At 47.2% G+C, this 24,311-nt stretch overlaps 3 protein-coding genes and 2 pseudogenes across 4 annotated transcripts; 2 read left to right on the forward strand and 3 right to left on the reverse strand.

Moving 5' to 3' along the window:
* The first annotated feature begins 5,827 nt into the window (after nt 1-5,827).
* LOC129049386 (histone H4) lies at nt 5,828-7,635 on the forward strand. 2 transcript variants are annotated; one of them, XM_063727829.1, is made up of 3 exons: nt 5,828-6,300; nt 6,928-7,029; nt 7,298-7,635. In XM_063727829.1, the coding sequence occupies exon 1, from the start codon at nt 5,871-5,873 to the stop codon at nt 6,180-6,182; it is 312 nt and encodes a 103-aa protein (XP_063583899.1). In that variant the 5' UTR covers nt 5,828-5,870; the 3' UTR covers nt 6,183-6,300; nt 6,928-7,029; nt 7,298-7,635. The 2 variants fall into 2 exon arrangements, with proteins under 2 accessions (XP_063583899.1, XP_054384486.1); XM_054528511.2 differs by lacking the exon at nt 6,928-7,029.
* Nucleotides 7,636-14,104: 6,469 nt separating this feature from the next.
* LOC129049374 (histone H3) lies at nt 14,105-14,515 on the reverse strand. The gene has a single exon (XM_063727827.1). The coding sequence runs from the start codon at nt 14,513-14,515 to the stop codon at nt 14,105-14,107; it is 411 nt and encodes a 136-aa protein (XP_063583897.1).
* A 1,013-nt stretch (nt 14,516-15,528) lies between these two features.
* LOC112133911 (histone H2A type 2-A) lies at nt 15,529-16,047 on the reverse strand. The gene has a single exon (XM_002810302.3). It carries the CDS (start codon nt 16,045-16,047, stop codon nt 15,655-15,657), a length of 393 nt encoding a protein of 130 aa, XP_002810348.1. The 3' UTR covers nt 15,529-15,654.
* A 340-nt stretch (nt 16,048-16,387) lies between these two features.
* On the forward strand, nt 16,388-22,708 carry LOC129049383 (histone H2B type 1-H-like; annotated as a pseudogene).
* Nucleotides 20,461-24,152, reverse strand: LOC129049381 (histone H2B type 1-H-like; annotated as a pseudogene).
* Between the last annotated feature and the right edge of the window lie 159 nt (nt 24,153-24,311).

The following is a 24,311-nucleotide window of genomic DNA, read 5'->3' on the forward strand; positions in this document are numbered from 1 at the left end:
CTTTGGACAAAGTCCCTGGCCCTGACACTTAATAGTTTGGGGAACTTGGGCAAAATACTCAAAGCTTCCTAGTCTGTAAAGTGAGAATGATAAAACATCTGCCTTCCTTGCAGGATTGTTGTGGTGATGTGTAAGACATAAAATATCAAGCATAGTCAGCAGTCACTGAGCTTAAGGAATGTTAAGTTATAATCATTATTTCTGAACTTCGGTGCACACTATGACCCTGTTGACACCTCCTTTGCCTCCTTGGGACATACTCTCTTCTGGTGGTCCTCATCCCTTTCCAGCTACCTTCTGTCTCTTGGTATTCTCCTAATCTACCAACTCCCATCAATGTTCCTGCTTGCCCAGGGTGCCTGTCTCAGTCCTCTTCTTTTCTCCCTAACCCCTGGGAAGATCTCGTCAAATTCCCTGCCTTTCGTTTTCCTTATCGATTTGCTGAGGGCTTACTCACAAGTTTCTCCAGCTGAGACGCTTTACTGATTAGAGTAATAACAACTGGTGGATGTGTTCTCCTAGGTAGAGAACAGGAATCTCAACTTTTAATGTCGGGAGGGACTTTATGCATCTTTTTGCTTTCAAAAGCAATTTCTGGCCGGGCGTGGTGGCTCATGCCTGTAATCCCAGCACTTTGGGAGGCCGAGGCGGGTGAATAACTTGAGGTCAGGAGTTCGAGACCAGCCCAGCCAACATAGTGAAACCCCCGTCTCTACTAAAAATACAAAAAATTAGCTGGGTGTGGTGGCAGGCGCCTATGATCCCAGCTACTTGGGAGGCTGAGGCAGGAGAATCGCTTGAACCCGAGAGGCGGAGGTTGCAGTGAGCAGAGATCTCGCCACTGCACTCCAGCCTGGGCAACCGAGAGAGACTCTCTCAAAAAAACAAAAACAAAAATAAAAGCAATTTCTTCTCTCTGCATTCTCCATGTTACTGAAATCTAACATCAACCCCATAGCTCCTCAGGCCAGAAGCTCCTTTATTGCATGCATTCTCCAAATGCCTAAATCACCAATTTTTTTTTCTTTTTTTTTTTTTTTTGATACGGAGTCTTGCTCTGTCGCCTAGGCTGGAGTGCAGTGGTGCGATCTCGGCTCACTGCAAGCTCCGCCTCCCGGGTTCATGCCATTCTCCTGCCTCAGCCTCCCGAGTAGCTGGGACTACAGGCTCCCGCCACCACGTCCGGCTAATTTTTTGTATTTGTAGTAGAGACGGGGTTTCACCGTGTTAGCGAGGATGGTCTCGATCTCCTGACCTCGTGATCTGCCCGCGTTGGCTTCCCAAAGTGCTGGGATTACAGGTGTCAGCCACCACGCCCGGTCAATTTTTGTATTTTTAGTAGAGAGGAGGTTTCACTGTGTTGGCCAGGCTGGTCTCGAACTCCTGACTTCGTGTGATCGGCCCACCTTGTGAACTCACAAAGTGCTGAGATTACAGGCATGCGCCATCACGCCCCACCCTAAAACACTAAATCTTATTAAATCTATATTCTACAACTCCGTCACATCCCTCACTTCATCTCTGCCCACTCCTAGCACTGACTTAGCTGAGGACATCATCAATTCTGATCAAAGGACCCTAAGTCTAAGTAACAATACCAGTTTCATGGCAGGCTTTCCCCGGAACCAGCTGGGCATAATGAGAATTTTCAAGAGAATGTGAATTGCTCTTTACTTGATTTTCTTTTTTTTTTTTTTTTGAGATGGAGTATCGCTTTTGTCGCCCAGGCTGGAGTGCAATGGTGCGATCTCAGCTCACTGCAACCTCCACCTCCCGGGTTCAAGCGATTCTCCTGTCTTAGCCTCCTGAGTAGGTGGGATTACAGGCGCCCGCCACCAAGCCCGGCTAATTTTTTTTGTATTTTTAGTAGAGATGGGGTTTCACCATGTTGGTCAGGCTGGTCTCGAACACCTGACCTCAGGTGATCCGTCCGCCTCGGCCTCCCAAAGTGCCGGGATTACAGGCACGAGCCACCGTTCTCGGCGATTTTCTTTTCTTTAAGACTAATCTGAAAGTGCGGAACTCTGTGTACCTGAAATGATTACATTTTGATACTGACATGAAAAAATTGGGTACTACTTTGCCCCAGTTTCTCAACCCAACAAAGCCATTCCAAAAGTTTCCTATGGGGCCTAGGAAGGTTGGCCTTCACAGGATAGTGGCAGGAGTGTTAACTTTGTCCTATTACCAAAAGGTGTCAAAGCTGTTACTAAACTGTCTGTGCCAGTATCGGAAACCCCGACAGCACTGGAGAATTCCTCATGGTCCTTCCAGACCATGGTCACAGTGAGAACCAGATTCTGTTGCCCTGGCCCTGTGGGGAAATCCCCAAGATGGCGGCTGATAGTTAAGGAAACAGTGTCCTGCCGTGGCCTGACCTTAGGCTGGGTGAGAGAGATTGGGTCAGACAGGCTGCACTTCCTCAGTGAGTGTGCATACACCTGTTCGCACTGCCTATCGTTTCCTCACCCACTGTGAGAGCAGGGGGCTCAGTTGGGCTGAGTGGAGAATTCATGGGACCTTTCCATGGTCAAGGCCCAGAGCTTCTATTGTGTAGCATCCCTGGAACAGAGAACAGGAGGCAGCCACAAGGCCCCAGCTTCAACCTTTGACAGTAAACCAGAAAAGACCAAGTAGTGAGGCCTCCACTGTCTCACACTAGCCAAGAAAGACCAGGTCTTAGACTATCCAGTGTTCCTGCCTCTCTTTCACGGTGCTGTATTTGGGTAATGAATATTCCATTGTCATAGGAGGGGCGGATGCGGGCGGAAGAGTCAGAAGGGTGAAGGTAGGACATAGACATTCCCACTAAGCTAGGACATAGACATTCCCACTAAGCTAGAGACCCCTGAACTGCCATAGCCATGGCATGCACAGGTTGTCCTCAAATCCCAGGGCCATGGGCAGATCTTGGACATCTTTGGAATTTTAAGTTGGTTGGCATCTGTCTAGTTTTAAACCTGATTTAGGTTCAGTTCAACCAGGGAGTATGATTCTTTGGGGAGAGGGCCCTGACCTAGAAATCTACATGCTCAGCCGTCTGCTCAGCCACTAATGGCTCTGACACACTGGAAAGGCACTCACCCTCTGGGAGTTTCAGACTGTATCTTTGAAAACAAAATTCAGTGGATGAGGTGCAGAGGTATTGTCCTCAACAGCTCTAAGTTACTACTTCTAACTCACAGAGTACATATCACAAAGGATCCCACCATCCATTGTCGGTCTGAGCAGGGAGTGAGACTTTGGCAGACGGTGGATCCTGTATTAATTTCTAGGGGGACTATAATAAAATACCACAGACTTGGGGGTTAAAACTGAGATTGCACCACTGCACTCCAGCCTGGGTGACAGAGTAAGACCCTGAGGCAAAAGAAAAAAAAAAAAAAGTGTATACATGGGAGCGCTCTGAGATGAGTAACTCAAAGGAGTGGTTAGAATTTGGGATCTACCTAACAGCAGGGGAAAAGGAGGAGGACTAAAGGACATATGGAAAGCCAAATGACTTTTGAAAAGATAAATGGGCCTTTAGAATAGATGGAAGATTCGGGTCTTGTGACAATGTCTATTTGGGTGTGGTGACAACTTCTCATCTCTGAGGTTAGATTTACTTCTAGTGCTGAAGAAGATTTATGACAACTGAGTTAAAAATTTGAGATTTGCGAGGAGGATCTGATATTAAACAGGTAAGGGATTTTAGCTGTTTGTTTCAGCTGAAAATAATTCTTAAGTCGAAACTGGCACATTTGGAGGTAGCATGTCCTGATCCCCTTAAAAAGGGAACTGCATAGACACCGTATCTCTGATTCTGCCCAGGGTCCTGTGCCCTCTGACACCAGAAATCACCACTTCTCTCAGCCTTGTTTTGCGGTTGTTTTATCATGTTGCAATTTGGTTATGTCTTTTCTAATAGTGTTTAAAAGCAATCAAATGCAGGAACTTTTCCTTTTATAAACTATTATTGAGCTTATACTGGACACTGAACTAAGTGTCAGTTTACAAAAATGAATAAACAAAAATCACTGCCAGTAGGGAACACACAGCCAAGATGGGGGAGTAGTAAGATGTAAAGAGATGTAAAATAATGTGATAGATTCGGCCAGAGTTGCTAAAGAGTCAGAAAAGGGCAAGCATGTTTCTTCTCTGTCCTGAAGCAGCCAAGGGAGAGGAAGATATCTGTTGCCAATGCTGGGGTGTTGGTTTAGGCATGTAGATGCTGTGATGCATAGTGGAACCGTTCAATGAGCAGACAGGAGAACCAGCTTTATGCGGGGAGGGAGAGGATTGCTCCCCTCATCCCCCGTAAGTCACACCCTGGAGATTATAAGTTTAAACATTTTGATTTCGGGAGATTTTGAGTTTTGGGCTTAAAATGACTGAAGAACCACCAGGTGGATCTACGTGTCTCGAGTCCAGAAGTCTGAATACAGATTTACGATATATGAGCACATAGAAGGTGGATCCAAGGGAGAGATTAAACACGGCACAGAAGAGTTTTTAAAAATAATATTTTTCGGGAAAAAAAAAACCCAACAAAACACGATTCTTTCAGCAGAAGCCAGAAGATTTTCTCATAGACTCTCCTACAGAGAGCCCTGATAAAGTAATAAACGTGCTAACAGTAAGAACCCCAACCAACTTCACAGGGCAGTTTGTGGTAATTACTCTCAGTATGGAGCAGACAGTCCTCTTGCAAAACCCGATTTAGCAAACTTTGCTAGCTCCATGTGGGGCCTCCAAAGGACACAGTTGGGCACTAAATCCTGGCTGAAAACAACGGCCGATTTGGAGGATCCGCAGAAACGGATGCACAGACTATCCCTCAGTCTTCTCTATGTAGCAGGCCCTCCATATACGCGGGTTCCCCAAGATCGAAAATACTAAACAAATGAATTTCTTTTTTTAAAAAAAGTACAACAAAAGATAGTAAAAATAAAAACACTATAACAATTACTTACATAGCATGTACACTGGATTAGGTGTTATAAAGTAATTTAGAGACTATTTAAAGTACACGGGAGGATGTGCATAGTTACGTGCAAATACTACGCCATTTTCTATGAGAGACTTGAGCAACCTGGATTTTGGTATCCGCGGGAGCCCTGGACCAATGCCCCCTCAGTTCTACCGAGGGAGAACTGTTTTGTTTCTTCCAGCACGGCTTTGACCGACAGTGTGTTGGGATTCGCTGACCTCCATGAGAAAGCTTGGCAGCATGCTGAGACCAATTTTTCCAGGGCTAGAATTCTCCTGTGTGAGCTAAAATACAGTTGCTCGGTCCAACAAAACAGAGCCTAGAGCCAGGAATTATGGCGAACCTGCTCCCTCCCGTCCTCCCTTGGCGCACAGATCCCTGGCGCCGCCGCCCTTGAGGTCGCCTCTCGCGTGTCGGCCTCATCGTCGGAAGGGCGCTTCCTGAAGCTTTATATAAGCACGGCTCTGAATCCGCTCGTCGGGATTAAGTCCTGCGCTGGCGCGCTCCTGCCAGTCTCTGGCCTCCATTTGCTCTTCCTGAGGCTCCCTCCAGAAGACCTTTCCCTTAGCCTCAGTGCAATGCCTTCCCGGCGTCCTCAGACCAGACACAGGCCAAAGCCACTACAGAATCCGGAAGCCCCGGTTGGGATCTGAATTCTCCCGGGGACTATGGCGTAGCGGTTAAAAAAAAAAAAAAAAAGGGTGAGAGGGACCTGAGCAGAGTGGAGGAGGAGGGAGAGGAAAACAGAAAAGAAATGACGAAATGTCGAGAGGGCGGGGACAATTGAGAACGCTTCCCGCCGGCGCGCTTTCGGTTTTCAATCTGGTCCGATACTCTTGTATATCAGGGGAAGACCGTGCTCGCCCTGACAGAAGCTGTCTACCGGGCTGCGGCAGTCATGTCTGGCAGAGGAAAGGGCGGAAAAGGCTTAGGCAAAGGGGGCGCTAAGCGCCACCGCAAGGTCTTGAGAGACAACATTCAGGGCATCACCAAGCCTGCCATTCGGCGTCTAGCTCGGCGTGGCGGCGTTAAGCGGATCTCTGGTCTCATTTACGAGGAGACCCGCGGTGTGCTGAAGGTGTTCCTGGAGAATGTGATTCGGGACGCAGTCACCTACACCGAGCACGCCAAGCGCAAGACCGTCACAGCCATGGATGTGGTGTACGCGCTTAAGCGCCAGGGGCGCACCCTGTACGGCTTCGGAGGCTAGGCCGCCGCTCCAGCTTTGCACGTTTCGATCCCAAAGGCCCTTTTTAGGGCCGACCACTTGCTCATCTGAGGAGCTGGACACTTGACTGCGTAAAGTGCCACAGTAACGATGTTGGAAGGTAACTTTGGCAGTGGGGCGACAATCGGATCTGAAGTTAACGGAAAGCTACTGTGGCCCATAGCGCTCACAGCCGTAAAGACCGAAAGCGGCTTTTTCACTTACCTGGGCTCTTTTTTTTTTTTTTTTTTGCCTTTATTGATATGAAAGGTTGAATGCTCTAGGTTTGAGCACTGCTTTCTCAGCTTGCTCTTCTGGTGCAGTATAGGCACACCTAGAGGGCCACGTCAGTCTTTGCGATCACCAAGTCTGGTTCTGAGAAATAGGCACTGGCAATTTACACATGCCTTGCTATGTAATCTTACTATATTTGCTCAGGCAAAGTGGGAGAAGCAGCCCTAGGTTTTCATTCTACAGATGCCGGCTTTCCCACCTGATCGGCTTAGAGTTCACGATTGACTGTTTGGGGCTTCATTTTACCCTCTACATAACAAGCGGGTGGACTAGATGCCTTAGCAAGGGTCCATGTTGTATGGTGTCTCCAGCCACGCACTCAGCTCAATCTTAGTACAGTTAAAAAATGCCTTTCTAGCAAGTTATCTGCCCAGTGCCTGAAAAGTATCATTTCTTGTGTTCAATAAAAAGGCTCCTAATTTAATCAAGGACCTATGAGATAACTGTCTTTCAGTTGTGGCATTGCAAGGATACAAATGCAGAGATATTTTAATGTGATCCTTCTGTAAGAGTGAACCAACGATATGATCTGAAAGCAACTTCACAGGTAATTCAGGTATGTGACTTCTACCTCTTAGGGCCTGTTGTAGCTTAGAATGAGAGACCTGCAGAAACATGCCCACCATCAATACAGAAAGCACAATTTAATTTTGGCAAGGCAAAAGCCAATTCTATATCAGCATGGCATATATTACAGCAAGCTATTCTTTACACTACCACCTCTAATTGCCCTAATTTGGATTAAAGTGTGGGTTCACATTTCTAATCCTTACAGTTTTGCAGCCATTGCATTGCCCGTAAGATTTTTTTTTTCTTCATTCTAGGCTTATGATTTTACTGTGTATGTATTTGGGAGAAGAAATTCTGTCAGCTCCCAAAGGATAAACCAGCAGTTGCTTTATTGGTCTTCAGATGTGGCTGCAAACACTTGAGACTGAATTAAGCTTAAAACACGGTACTTAGCAATCGGGTTGCCAGCAAAGCACTGGATGCAAGACTTGCCTTCCAGAAGCTTACCAATCGGGTTGCCAGCAAAGCAGTGGATGCACGACTTGCCCTCCAGGAGCTTACCATCAGAACGGCGAAGACAAATAAATGCATAATATATAGACGACTTAAATCCATACCTGTACACATTTAAGAATAAACAGTCCAGTAGTAAGAGGCAGTACATATTCAATCTGCTGAGAAATGTAGACAATAACTATTATAGGAATCCTAATGCTACAGAAGTCACTGGCTGCTGGGAAACCAGGGAAAACTTGGCTATGGACGTGGGGGCTTGTGTCGGACTCTGAATAAAGAGCAGAATGGCATCCTACTGAGATACATAGTAAAGGGGGCGAGGGCAGGGAGGAAGTGGCAAGAATAACATTTGTGAAGATGTCCAGGTGAGAAATAGAGGTTTCAATGCTCAAGATGTTTCCTTTTCCCTTTTAAATCTGACCTGTGATTTCCAGCATTGCTATTTCGAATATCACTGATTGTTTTTAACTTTAAAGGCAATGCTGATGAATATATCTGGTCCTCACCAAGATCCACTACAGAAGGAGATCAAAAATTTGAAGATAAAGAAGAAAGGGAGTGGGGGAGAAAACACGTCCATTGTCTGAATTAGTGGTTCTCAAAGTGTAGCCTCTCATCTAGCAGCACTGATCACCTGGGATAAAATCTTGGGCCCCATGACAGACCTACTGAATGAGAAACTGAGGGGTGAGACATAGTAATCGGTGCTTTAAAAAAGCCCTCCCGACACACATTAAAGGTTGAAAGCCACTGATGCAGGTAACAGCTTTTCTTTCTTTCTTTTCTCTTTCTTTCCCTCCTCCCTCCCTCCCTTCCTTCCCGTCCTTCCCTTCCTTCCTCTTTCTTTTTTTGAGATGGAGTCTCAAAAAATCTGTCACACAGGCTGGAATGCAGTGGCACGATCTTGGCTCACCGCAACCCCCGCCTCCCGGGTTCACGTGATTCTCCTGCCTCAGCCTCCCAAGTAGCTGGGACTACAGGCGCCCACCACCACGGCGGGCTAATTTTTGTATTTTTAGTAGAGATGGAGGTTTTGCCATGTTGGCCAGGCTGATCTCGAACTCCTGGCTTTAGGTGATCCACCCTCCTTGGCCTCCCAAAATGCTGGGATTACAGGCGTGAGCCACCGCGCCTGGCCTCTTTTTCTTTTTTTTAAACAGTTTTTGTTTTAACGAAAAAGTATTTAAAACCCGAATACACGTTGCCCAGATGTTTACTCAAATGTTAAGATTTGCTTTAGTTTGAAGCCCAGCTAATTTGTGTATTTTTAGTAGAGACCGGGTTTCACCATGTTGGCCAGGCTGGTCTTGAATTCCTGACCTCAGGTGATTCACCCACCTTGGCCTCCCAAAGTGCTGGGATTACAGGCATGAGCCACCGTGCCTGGCCAATTACTGAGAATTCCTGCCTTTTTCACAGGATTATTTTAAGGATCAAATGAAAAGTTCTGTGTGAAAGAAGAATGAGGCCATGAAGTGATACAGAAACCAAAGGTGATATATTTATTGCCTTTCCCACTCAATGTAGTTCGTTTTTTGTTTTGTTTTGTTTTTTTGAGAGACGGTTTCACTCGACTTATTGTGACCAGGCGTTGCTTGGGTACTGCTACTACGGAAATAAACAAAGACAAATCCTTATCCTGAGAAATGTTGCCAGCCTAATGCTGAGGTTAAGGAAGGGAAGGGGTATTAAGATAGGAGAGGGCAGAGGCAAGGAGGAGGGCCCAAAGAGATGAGGGCAAAGAAGAGCAAGGGAGCCGGGCACTGTGGTTCATGCCTATAATCCCAGCATTTTCGGAGGCCAAGGCAGGCAGATCACGAGGTCAAGAGATCGAGACCATCCTGGCCAACATGGTGAAACCCCGTCTCTACTAAAAATATAAAACTTAGCTGGGCGTGGTGACACACACCTGTAGTCCCAGCTACTGCGGAGGCTGAGGCAGGAGAATCGCATGAACCCGGGAGACGGTGGTTGGAGTGAGCCGAGATCGCGCCACTGCACTCCAGCCTGGGCGACAGAGCAAGACTCCGTCTCAAAAAGAAAAAAAAGAAAGAAAAAGAAAAAACAAAAAACCAGAAGAGCAAGGGAAGGCTCATAGGGCTGAATCTTGAAGAATGGGGGTTCTCAGGGTTACAAAGAAGGGGAGGACATTCTGGACAGAAATGGAATGTGTGAAGATATTGTGTACTTGGAGATTGCAGATGTCGTGTGGGGCTAGAACATTCTTGTTCAGCTGCAAGAACATCTGAAACCTGGGAAGGCCGTGGGAATCATAAAGAACTAGGTGTATAATATTTTGAGGTTTTTTTTAAAAATTAGTAACTATTAATAGAGTAGCACAAATTAATTGGGTGCTTGTTCTGGACCAGATACTGTGCTACTGTGCTAGGTCCTTTGTTTTTTTAGACATGGGGTCTCACTGCTGTTGCCGAGGCTGAAGTGCAGTGGCGCAGTCACAGCTCACCGCAGCCTCGAACTTCTGGCCTCAAGCAATCCTCTTGCCTCAGCCTCCTGAGTCGCTGGGATTACAGGCATGAGCACCGCAATTTACAGAAATTGTCACTTTCACGATTTCCAACAAAACAACGAGCAAGTTACTCGCTGTTTTACAAATGGGAAAAGTTAAACCTGTTGAGATTTGCTTCCTGAAGTCATGCATCTGTTTACATGGACAAGGCTAGGAACCAAACTTGGGTTTGTCTAACTCCAGAGTCCTTCCTAGTAATTAACCTCCAGTGCTCTGAACTGCCATGCAAAGGAATGTGAACTTCATTCTGAAGGGAATGGGAAGGTCGTGGAAAATTTTTAAGCATGAAAGTGACAGGCTCAAAACAGCAACAACAACCAACCAACCAACCAACAAAAAACCCTCATTTTTTAAAAGATAGCTCTTGGCCGGGCGCGGTGGCTCACGCCTGTAATCCCAACACTTTGGGAGGCCGAGGCGGGCGGATCACAAAATACAAAAAGTACAAAATTACAAAAAATTAGCCGGACGTGGTGGTGGGCACCTATAGTCCCCGCTATTCCGGAGGCTGAGGCAGGAGAATCGCATGGACCTGGTAGGCCAAGGTTGCAGTGAGCCGAGCTCGTGCCACTGCACTCCAGCCTGGGCGACAGAGCGAGACTCCGTCTCAAAAAAAAAAAAAAAAAAAAGATAGCTGTCATACGGAGTGGAAGCTCAGTGGCAGGGCAGAAAGACCAGCCTGACTATGTAATCTACTAGACCAGAGCTGGCGAGGCATGGCGACCAGTTAAGGCATGGTCATGGGTGGACGGAGAAAAGGTGATACAATTGGAAGTCAGAAGATAGATTTAGTAATATTTGGAACTCATGAGATTTGGACAGAGGACAAGAGGAAGGGACACCCGACCAGAACAGATGGGGTAATGAAGGTGTCTTCCAGGAAGATGGGGAATGTGGAAAGAAACAAATGGGCTTGGAAAACAAGATGATGCATGTGGTTTTGGAAATAAGCTGGGTTTGAAGTGCCTAGTATCCATCCAGAAGGACCTGTTTACCAGGCAGTTAGAAACATTGGTGTAGCCAGGCACAGTGGCTCACATCTATAATCCCAGCACTTTGGGAGGCCAAGGTGGGAGGATGGCTTGAGCCCAGGACTTCAAGACCAGCCTGGGCGATGAAGTGAGACCCTGACTCTACAAAAAATAAAAAAAATTAGCCGGGCCTGGTGGTGTGTGCCCGTAGTCCCAGCTACTCAGACGGCTGAGGTGGGAGGACCCCCGAACCCAGGAGTCCAAGGTTGCAGTGAGCTTTGATTGTGCTACTCCACTCCAGCCTGGACGAGTGAGACCCTGTTTTTCTCTCTCTCTCTCTCTCTCTCTCTCTCTCTCTCTCTCTCTCTCTCTCTCACACACACACACACACCCTGTTTCTCCCTCTCCCTCTCTCTCTCTCTCTCTCACACACACACACACACACACACACACACACACAAATATGTAGAGCTCAGGATAGGGTCTCAGCAGAAGATAGCAATTTGGGAGCGCTTAGCTAAGGGACAGAAATATGGAAAGCAGGGAATCAATCTCACTTGAGTTGCAGGGAGAAAAGAAGATGGCCAAGGCCAGCATGGGGGAAACCAGGAATATTGATGGGGAAGAGAAAGACATGAGAAGACTGAGATGGGGACCTAGAGAAGGATAAGGGTGACCAGGAGAGTGGACCCAGGGGACAAGTCCTCTTCTAAGGAAGCAAAAGCAGTGTAAACATGGCCATGTCTCTTACCACGTAGTTTCCCTCTAAACACACACACACAGACACACACACACACACACACACACCTGTCCCCCACTAGCCTAAGGCAGAATTAAATGTGAACAAAGCACGTTTTTCACTTCATAAAAGCCACAGATTCAGAGTGGACTTACTGGCAACCAAGGTAGTCACGTAGAAGCTAGTTATTAGAGGAAGAGGTGGGTTTTTTTCAAGACAGGGTCTCACTCCCTGTCACCCACACTGGAGTGCAGTGGCACAATCTCAGCTCACAGCAGCCTCCACCTCCCGGACTTAAGCGATTCTCCCACCTCAGCCTCCCGAGTAGCTGGGACCACAGGCAAATGGCATCATCCCCGGCTAATTTTTTTTTTTTTTTTCTTTCTGTCTCACTTTTTTTTTTCTGGTGGAGACACAGGGTCGTGCTCTGTTTCCCAAGCTGGTCTGGAACTTTGACTTCAAGCAATTCGCCCGACTTGGCCTCCCAAAGTGCTGGGATTAAACAGCTGTGAGCCACAATGCCCAGTCAGAGGAAGAGTATTTCTTCACCCTATCCTTAATTATCCTTTAACTCTCACCTGAGGGTAGACAATGATTTAAGTACAGGGAATGATTAAATGTTAAAACTTAACATTTTAGAATGTTATCTTGTATTGATGAATTCAGCTTATGCTGGTCTCGCAAACAAATACGAAGACTGACAGATAGATTCCTGTGAGTGCAGGCCTTCACAGTGCCAGGACCACAAGATGTAATGAATTCTATTCCTGACTGGATATAAAAAATGCCATGAAATTTTCCTTTGAGATTCAGCCAGGGAGACCTCCTGGAGTTTAGAGGTACCCAGACTGGTGAGTAAAAGGAGTGTGACCTTGTGGGGGCAGTCAGAGGACCTAGATGTCTGACACCAACATCCCCAGGTTCCAGTCTCTGCTCAGTCACTACTGGGCCTGAGAAGCTGGGTGCAGAGATAGTGACCCACCCACCTCTGAAAGTCACTACTTTTTGAAGTCAGAATACCGCCCATACATTGTGGGCCTAAGCAGGTTACGAGGGTCTCGGCAGAGACCCAGAGGCATGCTCTAGAAATTGCTGTGACCCTGGAGCAGAAACATGTGGCAGTCCCCAGCAGAGCTCACCTATGCTGCTCTCCTCGCTTAACACGCCTCAGGAAAGGCAAAATGGCAGCTTTACAAAACGAAGTTTTATTCCATTTCCCCTTAATTCTCATAGATCTCTGCAGTGAATGCTTTTAACCTGTCAACTGTGATGAAACAAACAGAAAACCAAAGCCCTGGCTTCTTTTGAGGTGCAAATAAATAACCGAGGTGGTGTTATCTAAGACCTCTACAGCCATTTGTATCTGGCCCTGTGTAGAGTGGGCTCTGCAAGACCCTGCCTCACTTTCCCACTAAGAGGTCTTGGACTTCCCAGCTCCCAGAGACTGTAGAGGTCACCTCTGTGGCCTCCTGTCACGATTTCCTAAAGCGAAGAGCTTCATTTGCCCAACGGAGGCCCACGTTCTCCCTGTTTGATCTACTGTCTTCCCAAGGGTCTGACCAGCGTCTGCCCACATGTCCGACGAAAACAATGTAAAGGAACTACTGAGTCTGGACAGAAAATCCGGACATACCATGCAGCTTCTAAGAGGACCGAGTGCCTTCACTGGAATAGTGGATCTCCTTCTGTGGACATGGACAGGGAACGGCTCGATTAAGCCCAAATTCACAAAATTCCGCCCACACCCCGTGCCCCCGGGAATTTTGGCTTAGGGGCAGGATATGGGGGTTACCACTGTGCCAGTGGAGGTGGCGCGGGACTGAACGGCAGCCCCAGCGCAGTTCTCCCCACGTTTGCCCGCAGAACCCCGGCGAGGCCGAGGTGGTCATTTCCCTCCCTAGCCGGATGGCCGCGCCCGGTGAGGCCAGTTTGGGCGCGAAGCACGGGCGTGTGGCGCTCCACTTCCGCAAAGGCCAGGCGCGCTCACGACCGCTCGAGCCCTGAGCGTCCCCCTAGTGACCCCTGGCCTCGGGCCCGACGCCCCGTCTCTCCTGCCCCGGCGCCCCCGCCACGCGCGGGAGGAGCCGGACCGCCAAAGCCCGCAAGCCGGCGCCCAGGAAAGCGGCCGCAGCCCGGCCAGTCCGGATAGGCCAACTGGCCGAAGTCGGCAAAGCTCAAGATGGCACCGCAGCAGGGGACCCGACTTGTCACCCGACCCCGTTTTGTTGGGAGCCTAACCGGAAGTGCCTTCCCCGCTCTGATGCCGGAGCACGGCGGGCAAGCGGTACAGCTTCTTCCAAGTGCTGATGTGGGTGGCTCTGAAAAGAGCCTTTTGGATACGATGGAACCTCCGGCCGAACCGCACTTCTTAAGCCCGCTCTCCACGGATGCGGCGGGCCAGCTGGATGTCCTTGGGCATAATGGTCACGCGCTTGGCGTGGATGGCGCACAGGTTTGTGTCTTCGAACAGCCCCACCAGGTAGGCCTCGCTGGCCTCCTGCAGCGCCATCACGGCCGAGCTCTGGAAGCGCAGGTCCGTCTTAAAGTCCTGCGCGATCTCGCGTACCAGCCGCTGGAAGGGCAGCTTGCGGATCAGCAGCTCCGTGGACTTCTGGTAGCGCCGGATCTCCCGCAGGGCCACGGTGCCGGGCCGGTAGCGGTGCGGCTTCTTCACCCCGCCCGTGGCCGGCGCGCTCTTGCGGGCCGCCTTGGTGGCCAGCTGCTTCCTCGGGGCCTTGCCGCCGGTCGACTTGCGGGCAGTCTGCTTAGTACGGGCCATAGCGAACCAAAACACAAGCTTACCAGCGTAGCGGCGGGGAGAGAAACGAGCTCCTAAACCCGCGGCAGCCGTCTTTATAAGCACAGTCTTTTCCCGATTGGGCGGAACAATAATTGAAAATCCCGCGCTGGCTGTCCATTGGCTGTGACGTCACCCGTCCTAAAGTCACCGGTTGGCTTGGGCAGATTCCTCCCTAATCCCGCCCACCCGCCTCACTTTCTACTTACCAGTTGGCGAAGTTCTGCAAGCTTGTTTTTCCCCTTTCCTTCAGGGTGAGAGTCATTTTCCATTGCAGCTTTGCCAGATTGTTCCCTTTCCGCCCTTCGCTTCCTTAGAACACACTGCCCGCAATACCCCCCTTTCCTGCTGCGCCCTGCGGCTCCCGCATGGAACCTCATTCTTCCATTTGCCCCCCGCCCCCAGTTGCTACTTGGCGGATCGTTTTTCGCCTGTCGGGTACCTTTTGGGTGGGAGAGGTGCCCGCCCCCAGGGCGCAAGATTCCGCCTCCGAGGCCCTTACTCTCCGCCGCCAGGGCGCTTCGGAAAACAAAACAGAAACTAAAACTTAAGTCAGCTCAGTGAAGCCAAGACCCAGCTCCGCCACACTAGCGAGCACTGCCCGCTCACGGCCCTCCCCATCGGGGGTGGGGACGAGGAGCACGTCCCGCTAGTGCCAGACTAGGTCTAAATGCCCGGCCATGACCTGCGGAAACCACTAGGGAAGCGCGCGCTCCGCGCGCAACACTTCAGCGCGTTGGGTACTGCCCGCGGCGCTGGTGTTTGTGACTGTGCGGAGTGGACCGTGGCGGCGCCCAGGACATTTGGTGCCCGCACCTGCCCTGGGAAGTCCTAGGACTGGGGACCCACTCGTCGAAGACCCAAGGCAGTTACATGCTCCGGATGCAAGACGGCACGCACGCGCGCACACACACACACACACGCCCCGTCCCGTCCCGTCCCGTCCCGTCAGCTCCAGGTTCGCTATTCACTACTGAGGAACGCTGGACTGAGAGTAGCCGGCATTAACAACTCTTTTATTTGAAAACGTGGGTGGCTCTGAAAAGAGCCTTTGAGTTCACAGGTGCCCCTTCGAGACGCGGGTCGGGCTGGGCTGGGCCCACTTGGGCCGGACGTCAGCCTCACTTGCCCTTTGCCTTGTGGTGACTCTCCGTCTTCTTAGGGAGCAGTACGGCCTGGATGTTAGGCAAAACGCCGCCCTGGGCGATGGTGACTTTGCCCAGCAGCTTGTTCAGTTCCTCGTCGTTGCGGATGGCCAGCTGGAGGTGACGAGGGATGATGCGCGTCTTCTTGTTGTCCCGAGCCGCGTTGCCTGCCAGCTCCAGGATCTCGGCAGTCAGGTACTCGAGGACCGCCGCCATGTAGACGGGCGCGCCGGCCCCGACTCGCTCCGCGTAGTTGCCTTTGCGTAGCAAGCGGTGCACTCGCCCTACCGGGAACTGCAGGCCAGCGCGGGACGAGCGCGACTTGGCTTTGGCGCGGGCTTTGCCTCCTTGCTTGCCACGGCCAGACATGACAGCGACAGTAATCACCGAGAGAAGCTCCTGCCTAGCGACCGGGAAAGTCGCCGAAAACGCCGCTGCTTCACCCTTTTATAGACAGAACGGCGATTGTCCACGGAGCGCTTTGATTGGCTCAAGCAAATTTTGTCCCAATAGCCAATAGGATAGCGCAGCCAGAATCCACTCATTTACATAATCTCGTCTCCCTCGCATTGCGCGCCGCGGAAAACTCGCGAACCATAAGGCAGCGTCATGCGCACAGCCTCTGTAAGTACACAGTCGTTTCCGGTAGACCCCGAGCCTACCGCTCTGCCTGCGTTCTCGGGGGTCGGTGTCGGTCTTGGGTCTGGCCATGCCTGAGCCTGCAAAGTCCGCGCCGGCTCCCAAGAAGGGCTCCAAGAAAGCCCTCACCAAAGCCCAGAAGAAAGACGGCAAGAAGCGCAAGCGCAGCCGCAAGGAGAGCTACTCCATCTACCTGTACAAGGTGCTGAAGCAGGTCCACCCCGACACCGGCATCTGGCCCAAGGCCATGGGCATCATGAACTCCTTCCTCAACATCTTCGAGCGCATCGCGGGAGAGGCGTCCCGCCTGGCGCACCACAACAAGCGCGCCACCATCACGTCCCGGAGATCCAGACGGCCGTGCGCCTGCTGCTGCCCGGCGAGCTAGCCAAGCACGCCGTGTCCGAGGGCACCAAGGCGGTCACCAAGTACACCAGCTCCAAGTGAGTCCCTGCCGGGACCTGGCGCTCGCTCGCTCCCTCTCTCTGCGGGTCGCCGGCTGCTTTGACTCCAAAGGCTCTTTTCAGGGCCACTTAACCACCTCAGTGAAAGAATCTTTCTGGTGTTGTAAGTCCCAGTTTATGTTTTTGGCTTCACATCTGGTTAACTTTAGGAGAGCACACAACTCCACCAAGCACAGATAACTTTTCTTTGCACATAGGCATTGCTATAGGTAAACTTACATAGATTGATAGTAGTATCTTACTATGGTATAGATAGGCTGGGGCTTGCCTTAGAGGGCTGCTCTTGAAACTCTTTGGCCTGGTTTCACGTACCCGTGAATATGTGCCCAGCAGATTGTTTCCTGGTGAGAAACGCAGTGTTAATTTTGATAAGCTTATGTAAGATTAAATTGTGTATATGAACAAAGGCTGGGTGCACTTTTCAGTGGTAAAATGAAGGTAGAGATTAAATGCACTGTATGCTCTCAGATGTGTACTTGGAATAGCTCAACTTTTATATATGGTATCGAGAAACTTCTTGAGGTTTTTATATCATTGGTTCACAAACACGTGCCTACACCACCATTCACGTGAAAATTCCTTAAGGAGGTAGATGGAAGTTCAATTTTGATAACCAGGAATTAACACGGATAACACCTTCTGCGCTTTCTACTTGAGATACCCTAAAATCTACCCAATACCATTAAATGGTTTTTTTCCCCAAGAGTTATCACTCGGAAAAGCTTGTCCGGTTTAAGGGTTTGTTCCATACAATGGCAACAAAATATATGATTTCTGAAGCCAGAGTTTGGGATCCCTGAAGAGCAGGAGGACCACCAATTTGCAAGGGAGGTTGATTAGGTTTGTTCTCTGCTTTAGGAATACACTGGACTTGGAATCACACAGCCTCGTTAACCTCAAAAGATTATACTGATTGCTCTGGGAATCACAAATCCTAGGCTGGCCACAATAGAAGCGAGGAAAGCAAGTAGGAGGCTGTTGCAGTGTTGTGGGCTGGAACAGTGATTAAGTCTTAAAGTCTCTCCAGGCCAGCAGCATCAGCATTACTTGAAGTTATTAAAAATGAAAATTCCCAGGTTCTATTATTTGTGTTAAGCTTTCTGGGTGATGCTGATGAATGCTAAAGTGTGAAAAACACCGGATAAATGACATGCTGGAGTGCAGTGGTGGTAATGGAAACAGAAATGTTGGATTTTATCTTTGAGGTAGAATTAATAGGTGTGGCTGAGGAACAGGAGTTAGCTAACAGTGAAACCCCTACATTTTTGGCTTGAGCAACTGTGTAGATAGTGGTACTATTAGGATAGAACACTGAGAGAAGATATTCGTTGGGACACTGAAGGGAGATCCAGAGTTCCGATTGAAATTTGAGAAGCTCTTTGCTATTCAAGTGGATATGTGCAGTTGACAGTTTGAGAGATGTATCTAGGGTTCAGTAAGGACAACACAAGCCTGTCTTTAAGGTCTTTTTGTGAACTGTGAACACAGCAATGGGAATAATGGACATCACCTTAAAGTATTTTTCTAGACTTTATTACTCATGTGTTTGTCATGAGGTGTAACTTAGTAGTTCATAGTCCTATAATGTATGTTATTGACTAGGTAGCATTTATTTTTCTAATTCTGTTTCTGTTATAGTGCTGCCACATGTGTTTCCCAGAAACGCATTTTACCCACAGTTCTTAGGGTTGGCCTGATTAGTTTAATTGCTGTCTCAACCTGCTTCTTACTGTGATTAGTTCAGGAATCTAGATCAAACTAATTGGCATTCAACATTTCAGGAAGTGAACTGAGTAACAACTGACTAACTCAGCAGGGGAGTGTAGTATGCTATTATCTTTTGGGAAAGCAGCTTATTTGCTTTCAAGAGGCAGCAGCGGGATGGACTCTCTTTAGGTATGAAGGCAAGAATGATTATAGACAATATGCAGAGGAGGGCACAGTGTGGGAGAATCAGAACTGAGCCACTCATGGAGTTCAGCCAACCTTGGATCCCTGCTGCACCTTTGGACTTCCAGTTAAGCCAATTTGTCTGACATATTTACTTATACCAGTTTGAATCTTGAAATATTTCAGGAATAATAATTTCCTAGATACAAGGAAAGACCTTTCATGAAAGGTCTCAAAGAAGTCATACAGGGTCAATTAGGACGGAGTTGCTCCAATTACATATTTGGAACAAATGTCCAAATGTTAAAAATCAATACTTGACTAAAGCTAAAGACTAATATTACCATCACAGGAAGAATGTCCAGAGGTTTTTTTCAGATGTGAAATTTTATTTAAAAATTTTAAATAAACTAAATCAAAAAATTTTAGTAGTTGTATTAATTTCCTGGGGCTGTCAAAGTACCATAAACTGTATGGCGTAAAAAAACAAAGTTATTCTTTCATGGTTTTAGAGGCTAGAAGTTTGAAATCAACGTGTTGGTAGCGCCATGCTCTCTCCAAACCCAGTAGGGGAAGACTCCTGTCTTTCAGTGTCTGGTAGCCCCATTTGTTCTTTGGTTTGTGGCAGCATAACTGTAATCTCTACCTCAGGTTTTTTCATGTATGTCTCCATGTTTTCTTTTTTCTTTCTTTCTTGAGATGGAGTTTCACTCTTGTTGCCCAGGCTGGAGTGCAATGGCATGATCTTGGCTCACTGCAACCTCTGCGCCCCAGGTTCAAGCAATTTTCCTGCCTCAGCCTCCCAAGTAGCTGGGATTACAGGCATGCGTCAGCATGCCTGGCTGATTTTGAATTTTTGGTAGAGATGGAGTTTCATCATGTTAGTCAGGCTGGCCTCGAACTCCTGACCTCAGGTGATCCACCTGCCTTGGCCTCCCAAAGTGCTGGGATTACAGATGTGAGCCACTGCACCCAGCTGTCTCCATGTCTTCTTATAAGGGTATCAGTCATACTGGATTAGGGCCCACCCTAACGACCTCATTTTAACTTGATTACATCTGCAAAGACCCTATTTCCAAAGCGGGCAAAATTCTAAGGAACTAGGGGTTAGACTTCAACATATCTTTCGGGGGGACACAACTCAACCCATAACAGTAGTCAACGGCTGTGGCAGGCTAAATGTGGCTCCCAAATATGTCCATATCCTAATCCCTATAGCCTGTGAATATTACCTTATATAGCCAAGAGGATTTTGCAGATGTGATTCTGAGATTGAGAGATTATGCCAGATTATCCAGGTAGGCCCCAAATGTAATCACCACAGTCCTTATAGGAGAGGCAAGAAAGTCAAGTGTAGAAGGAGGTGATAAAAGCAGAGAGAGATTTGAAGATTAATAGGCTGCTTGCTTTGAAGATAGAGGGAAGGGACCATAAACCAGAAATAAACCTCTAGAAGCTGGAAAAGGCATGGAAATAGACCCTCCCTTAAGGTCTCTGGAGGGAGTGCAGCCTTGATTTCTACCGAGTAAAACTGATTTTGTACTTCAGACCTCCAAAACTGTAAGAGAATAAATGACTGTTGTTTTAAAACCATTGAGTTTGTAGTAATTTGTTGCAGCAGCCATAAGAAACTAATACAACAGCTATATAGAATTTTTTCAATAACTGGAGAAATTTGAATATGGATTGCATATTAATATTACTGAATCAGCATTAAATTTGTTAGGTGTAATAATGTGATTGTAGCTATTTAGGAGAATATCCTGTTTTTAAGAGACATGCCACCGTATTTAGGGAGAAGTGCCAACATATTTGCAGTTTATTTTCAAATGGTTCAGGGGCTGTCTGTGTACATGAGAAGACAAAGATAAGGCAAATGCAGCAAAATCGTAATAATTGGTGAATCCAGGTTGAAGGGACTATGGCTGGTCTTTGTACTTTTTTTTCCCGACTTTTCTGTAGGTTTAAAATTTTCAAAGTAAAAAAATGGGAAATACTTTAAAAATTGTAATCAAAGACATTATTAGTACAGAAACTTTCATACATCAATGTATTTCATTTTTATAGTAAAATTAATTTATGTACATTGATAGAATTTTACTAATTTCACTCCCAAGTTATATTAAAAGTCTTATATATGTTTGATAATAGCATATGTAAACTAGAACTCTGAATGATATCCATTGGTCATAATACGTACTATGTAGCGGTAATGGTGACTTTTGTGATTGCACAAGTCTAGAGATGTGCCAAATGACATTGACTTAGACATCTGGTTATTCTAAGGCTGAAACTGAAGTTGAATAGAAGATTTTAGTCAAATACTGAGATGAAAACTGAGGCAGTCCTGGCGGGGGGAGGGGAGAGTGTGTGTATATATATACATACATAGACATCATGCTTCTAAATATTTACAGAAAGAAAGCATAGATTATCTACAAAAAAATAAGAATCAGACTGATATGAGATCTTACAAACTGATATGAGATCTTTTGATTGATTCTCTTTCCTAAACTCCAGATTCTCATATTTATGACTTCCTATTTGATATTTACACTTCGATATTTACCAGGAGTCTTCAACATTTTGTTCAAAACAGTACTCTTGGTTTTCTTTCTCCAAGACTACTCCTCACTCATATCAGCAAATAGCAGCTCTTTTCAAGTGCTCAGTGTAAAAACCTACAATTAATCCTTGATTTCTCTTTTAGTCAGCCTATACTAAATCAATTTCATTTAAAATATCTTGGCTACTACTCTGCATCTTCACTGCTACCATCTGCCTCTCCAGTCACATTCTCCAAGAGCACTCTATCTCATTTAAAAGACAAAATCTCTGCAATGGCCTGTGATGCTCCTTAATGGCCTACATAATCCAGCCCTCAAGCACCTCCGTGATCGCTGTAAAACTTTCCCTTGGTCAGTGTGCTTCAGCCACCTTAACCAGCTTGCATATTTCTTACATTCACCAAGCTCGTTCCTGCCTTGGGGCCTCTGTAGTTACCATGTTCTGTTCTGAGAATACTCTGCCTCAAGATATCCTACAACTATCTTACTGTATTCAGCTTTCTGCTCAAGTATTAACTGATGAAACCTGTCATCCCTACTCCACTCCATGTTCTGCTTTACTTAACAGCAATTGCACATATGGCCCCCTGAATAATATACATTTAGTCGCTTATTTTTACTTATCCACTAATTAAAATGTAGACTTTTTCTATTCTGTTTACTGCTGTATTCCCAGCATGTTTTATCCGAATGTGCAGTGGTTTCTTTTCTTCTCCCTTATCGTGGGAAGTGATGTGCACAAATAACACATAATGGAGCCTGAATGTCATATTGCTTTCATACCTGTGTGAATTTTGGTAAGAAAGGAAAAGTAGCGATTGACAGGTAATATAATTACATTCAGTCACTCTCATAGTTAGCTGTTTATTGCTTTCCTGCTCTTATTCTCAGTCCCCAGGACCAAATGTTGACCACTACCTTCCCCCACATATAATTAGGTTATTTATCCAATGCCGTGCAGGTGCCTGTTAAAATGAAGTTATATACTTACCTTATAAACTCAACTTTTCCCTGTTGTCTTTCTGTCTCACCCCTACCTCCATGCTTTAAATTAACTTTTCAGGCTTAGGCCTTATCTCTCAGTAGAGCCATATAAGGTATGTGTAAAAAGCAGGAAAATGTTTCCTGGGGATGAAGCTTTGAAAAGCTTTTTTTTCTTTTTTTCTTTTGGCAATAAAATAAGGTAGATTCAGCACAATACCTAATAACTAAAAAATCTATTTTTAATTGGGTGGGGCAGACAGCAAGTGTGTCATCCTGGAAGATACTATTTGGGGTTTTATGTAGGTATATAAGAGAAAAAAGTGAACAAAAGCAAGGGGCTACCAGGACGCTGCAGTATGCTTAACATGTATTTTCTAAGTTTGTATTATGCCTTTATCTTGGTTCTTTTATCTTCTGTTCTCACTTTATCTTTTTGAAATGTATTTTAAATCCTAAAGTCCTGAATTAATAAAGGATTAAATGAAACTTTTGTCTATCTCACTGCAATTCTCAGAAAAAAGGGGGGTGTGGGGAGGGGGAATTGCCTGGGGTAGTGAGTGAAAATTGTGACCAGGTTCTTACTAAGGAATATGGCAACTGCATAACCAAATGTCAGTGGTTACCAAACTTATGAATCACCTGGTGTTGTGTCATAGATTGTCTATGCTTGCCTCTCGCCCCCAGTGATTTGGATCAGTGGAACTATGTGGGGTTTAAAGAATATACAATATATATTTATGTATATATTTGTGTGTATCTCGAAAGCTTCAGGGGTAAATAAGTTTTAACTGTTTAGGAAACACTATTGTTTAAGGTATCCAGTCTCAAAGATGAAGGCCTTTAAAACTTACCTAATTTTTCATTACATTTCTTGCCCAGAAAATTGTAAAATACCCAACGATAACAATGGGGAATTGTCTATCAACACTTGACTAAAAAGCTTTACTATCCCTGACAGCAGCCTTTGCATTATTCTGATAGCATTTAACGTCTTGAAACCCAGGAATAAATACCTATAGATTCACAGTACCTGAAAGGAATACCAAATTGAGACAAAAGAGAGCTATATAAACCAAAAATTGCTTCAACCACAGAATGGAGGTCTACAGGTGCGGAAGGAAAGTTTACTATATATGCTGAGGCTTGGTCGCAAAAGTATTAGGAATATTTTCAGGTTACTACACAATTTTGCGAGCTCAATATGCAGCTAACACTTTTTCCCTTGACTCTCCCGAGCAGATTTACATTGACCGCAGCCATAGCATACCGTCTTACTTTGGAAAAGGCATATTATGTGCACATGACCATGTCACTACAAGGTAGTTCTCGACCAAGCTACAGATTATAGCTTTATCTTATATTTCTCTCCCATCATCTGCAGGAAAAGGCATAGGTGCTGAGGGAAAATCCCTAAGTAGAACTTACAGTAAGCAGTGAGAAAACAGCTTATTTCACTGAGGTGGTTAAGTGGCCCTGAAAAGAGCCTTTGGAGTCAAAGCAGCCGGCGACCCGCAGAGAGAGGGAGCGAGCGAGCGCCAGGTCCCGGCAGGGACTCACTTGGAGCTGGTGTACTTGGTGACCGCCTTGGTGCCCTCGGACACGGCGTGCTTGGCTAGCTCGCCGGGCAGCAGCAGGCGCACGGCCGTCTGGATCTCCGGGACGTGATGGTGGCGCGCTTGTTGTGGTGCGCCAGGCGGGACGCCTCTCCCGCGATGCGCTCGAAGATGTTGAGGAAGGAGTTCATGATGCCCATGGCCTTGGGCCAGATGCCGGTGTCGGGGTGGACCTGCTTCAGCACCTTGTACAGGTAGATGGAGTAGCTCTCCTTGCGGCTGCGCTTGCGCTTCTTGCCGTCTTTCTTCTGGGCTTTGGTGAGGGCTTTCTTGGAGCCCTTCTTGGGAGCCGGCGCGGACTTTGCAGGCTCAGGCATGGCCAGACCCAAGACCGACACCGACCCCCGAGAACGCAGGCAGAGCGGTAGGCTCGGGGTCTACCGGAAACGACTGTGTACTTACAGAGGCTGTGCGCATGACGCTGCCTTATGGTTCGCGAGTTTTCCGCGGCGCGCAATGCGAGGGAGACGAGATTA

This window comes from Pongo abelii, chromosome 1 (genome assembly GCF_028885655.2).
Source record: "Pongo abelii isolate AG06213 chromosome 1, NHGRI_mPonAbe1-v2.0_pri, whole genome shotgun sequence".
NCBI lineage: Eukaryota > Metazoa > Chordata > Mammalia > Primates > Hominidae > Pongo > Pongo abelii.

Bases quoted from the DNA above. Each gene is read 5' to 3' on its own strand.
- LOC112133911 (XM_002810302.3), bottom strand. From the start codon at position 16,047: ATGTCTGGCCGTGGCAAGCAAGGAGGCAAAGCCCGCGCCAAAGCCAAG.
- LOC129049386 (XM_063727829.1), top strand. From the start codon at position 5,871: ATGTCTGGCAGAGGAAAGGGCGGAAAAGGCTTAGGCAAAGGGGGCGCT.
- LOC129049374 (XM_063727827.1), bottom strand. From the start codon at position 14,515: ATGGCCCGTACTAAGCAGACTGCCCGCAAGTCGACCGGCGGCAAGGCC.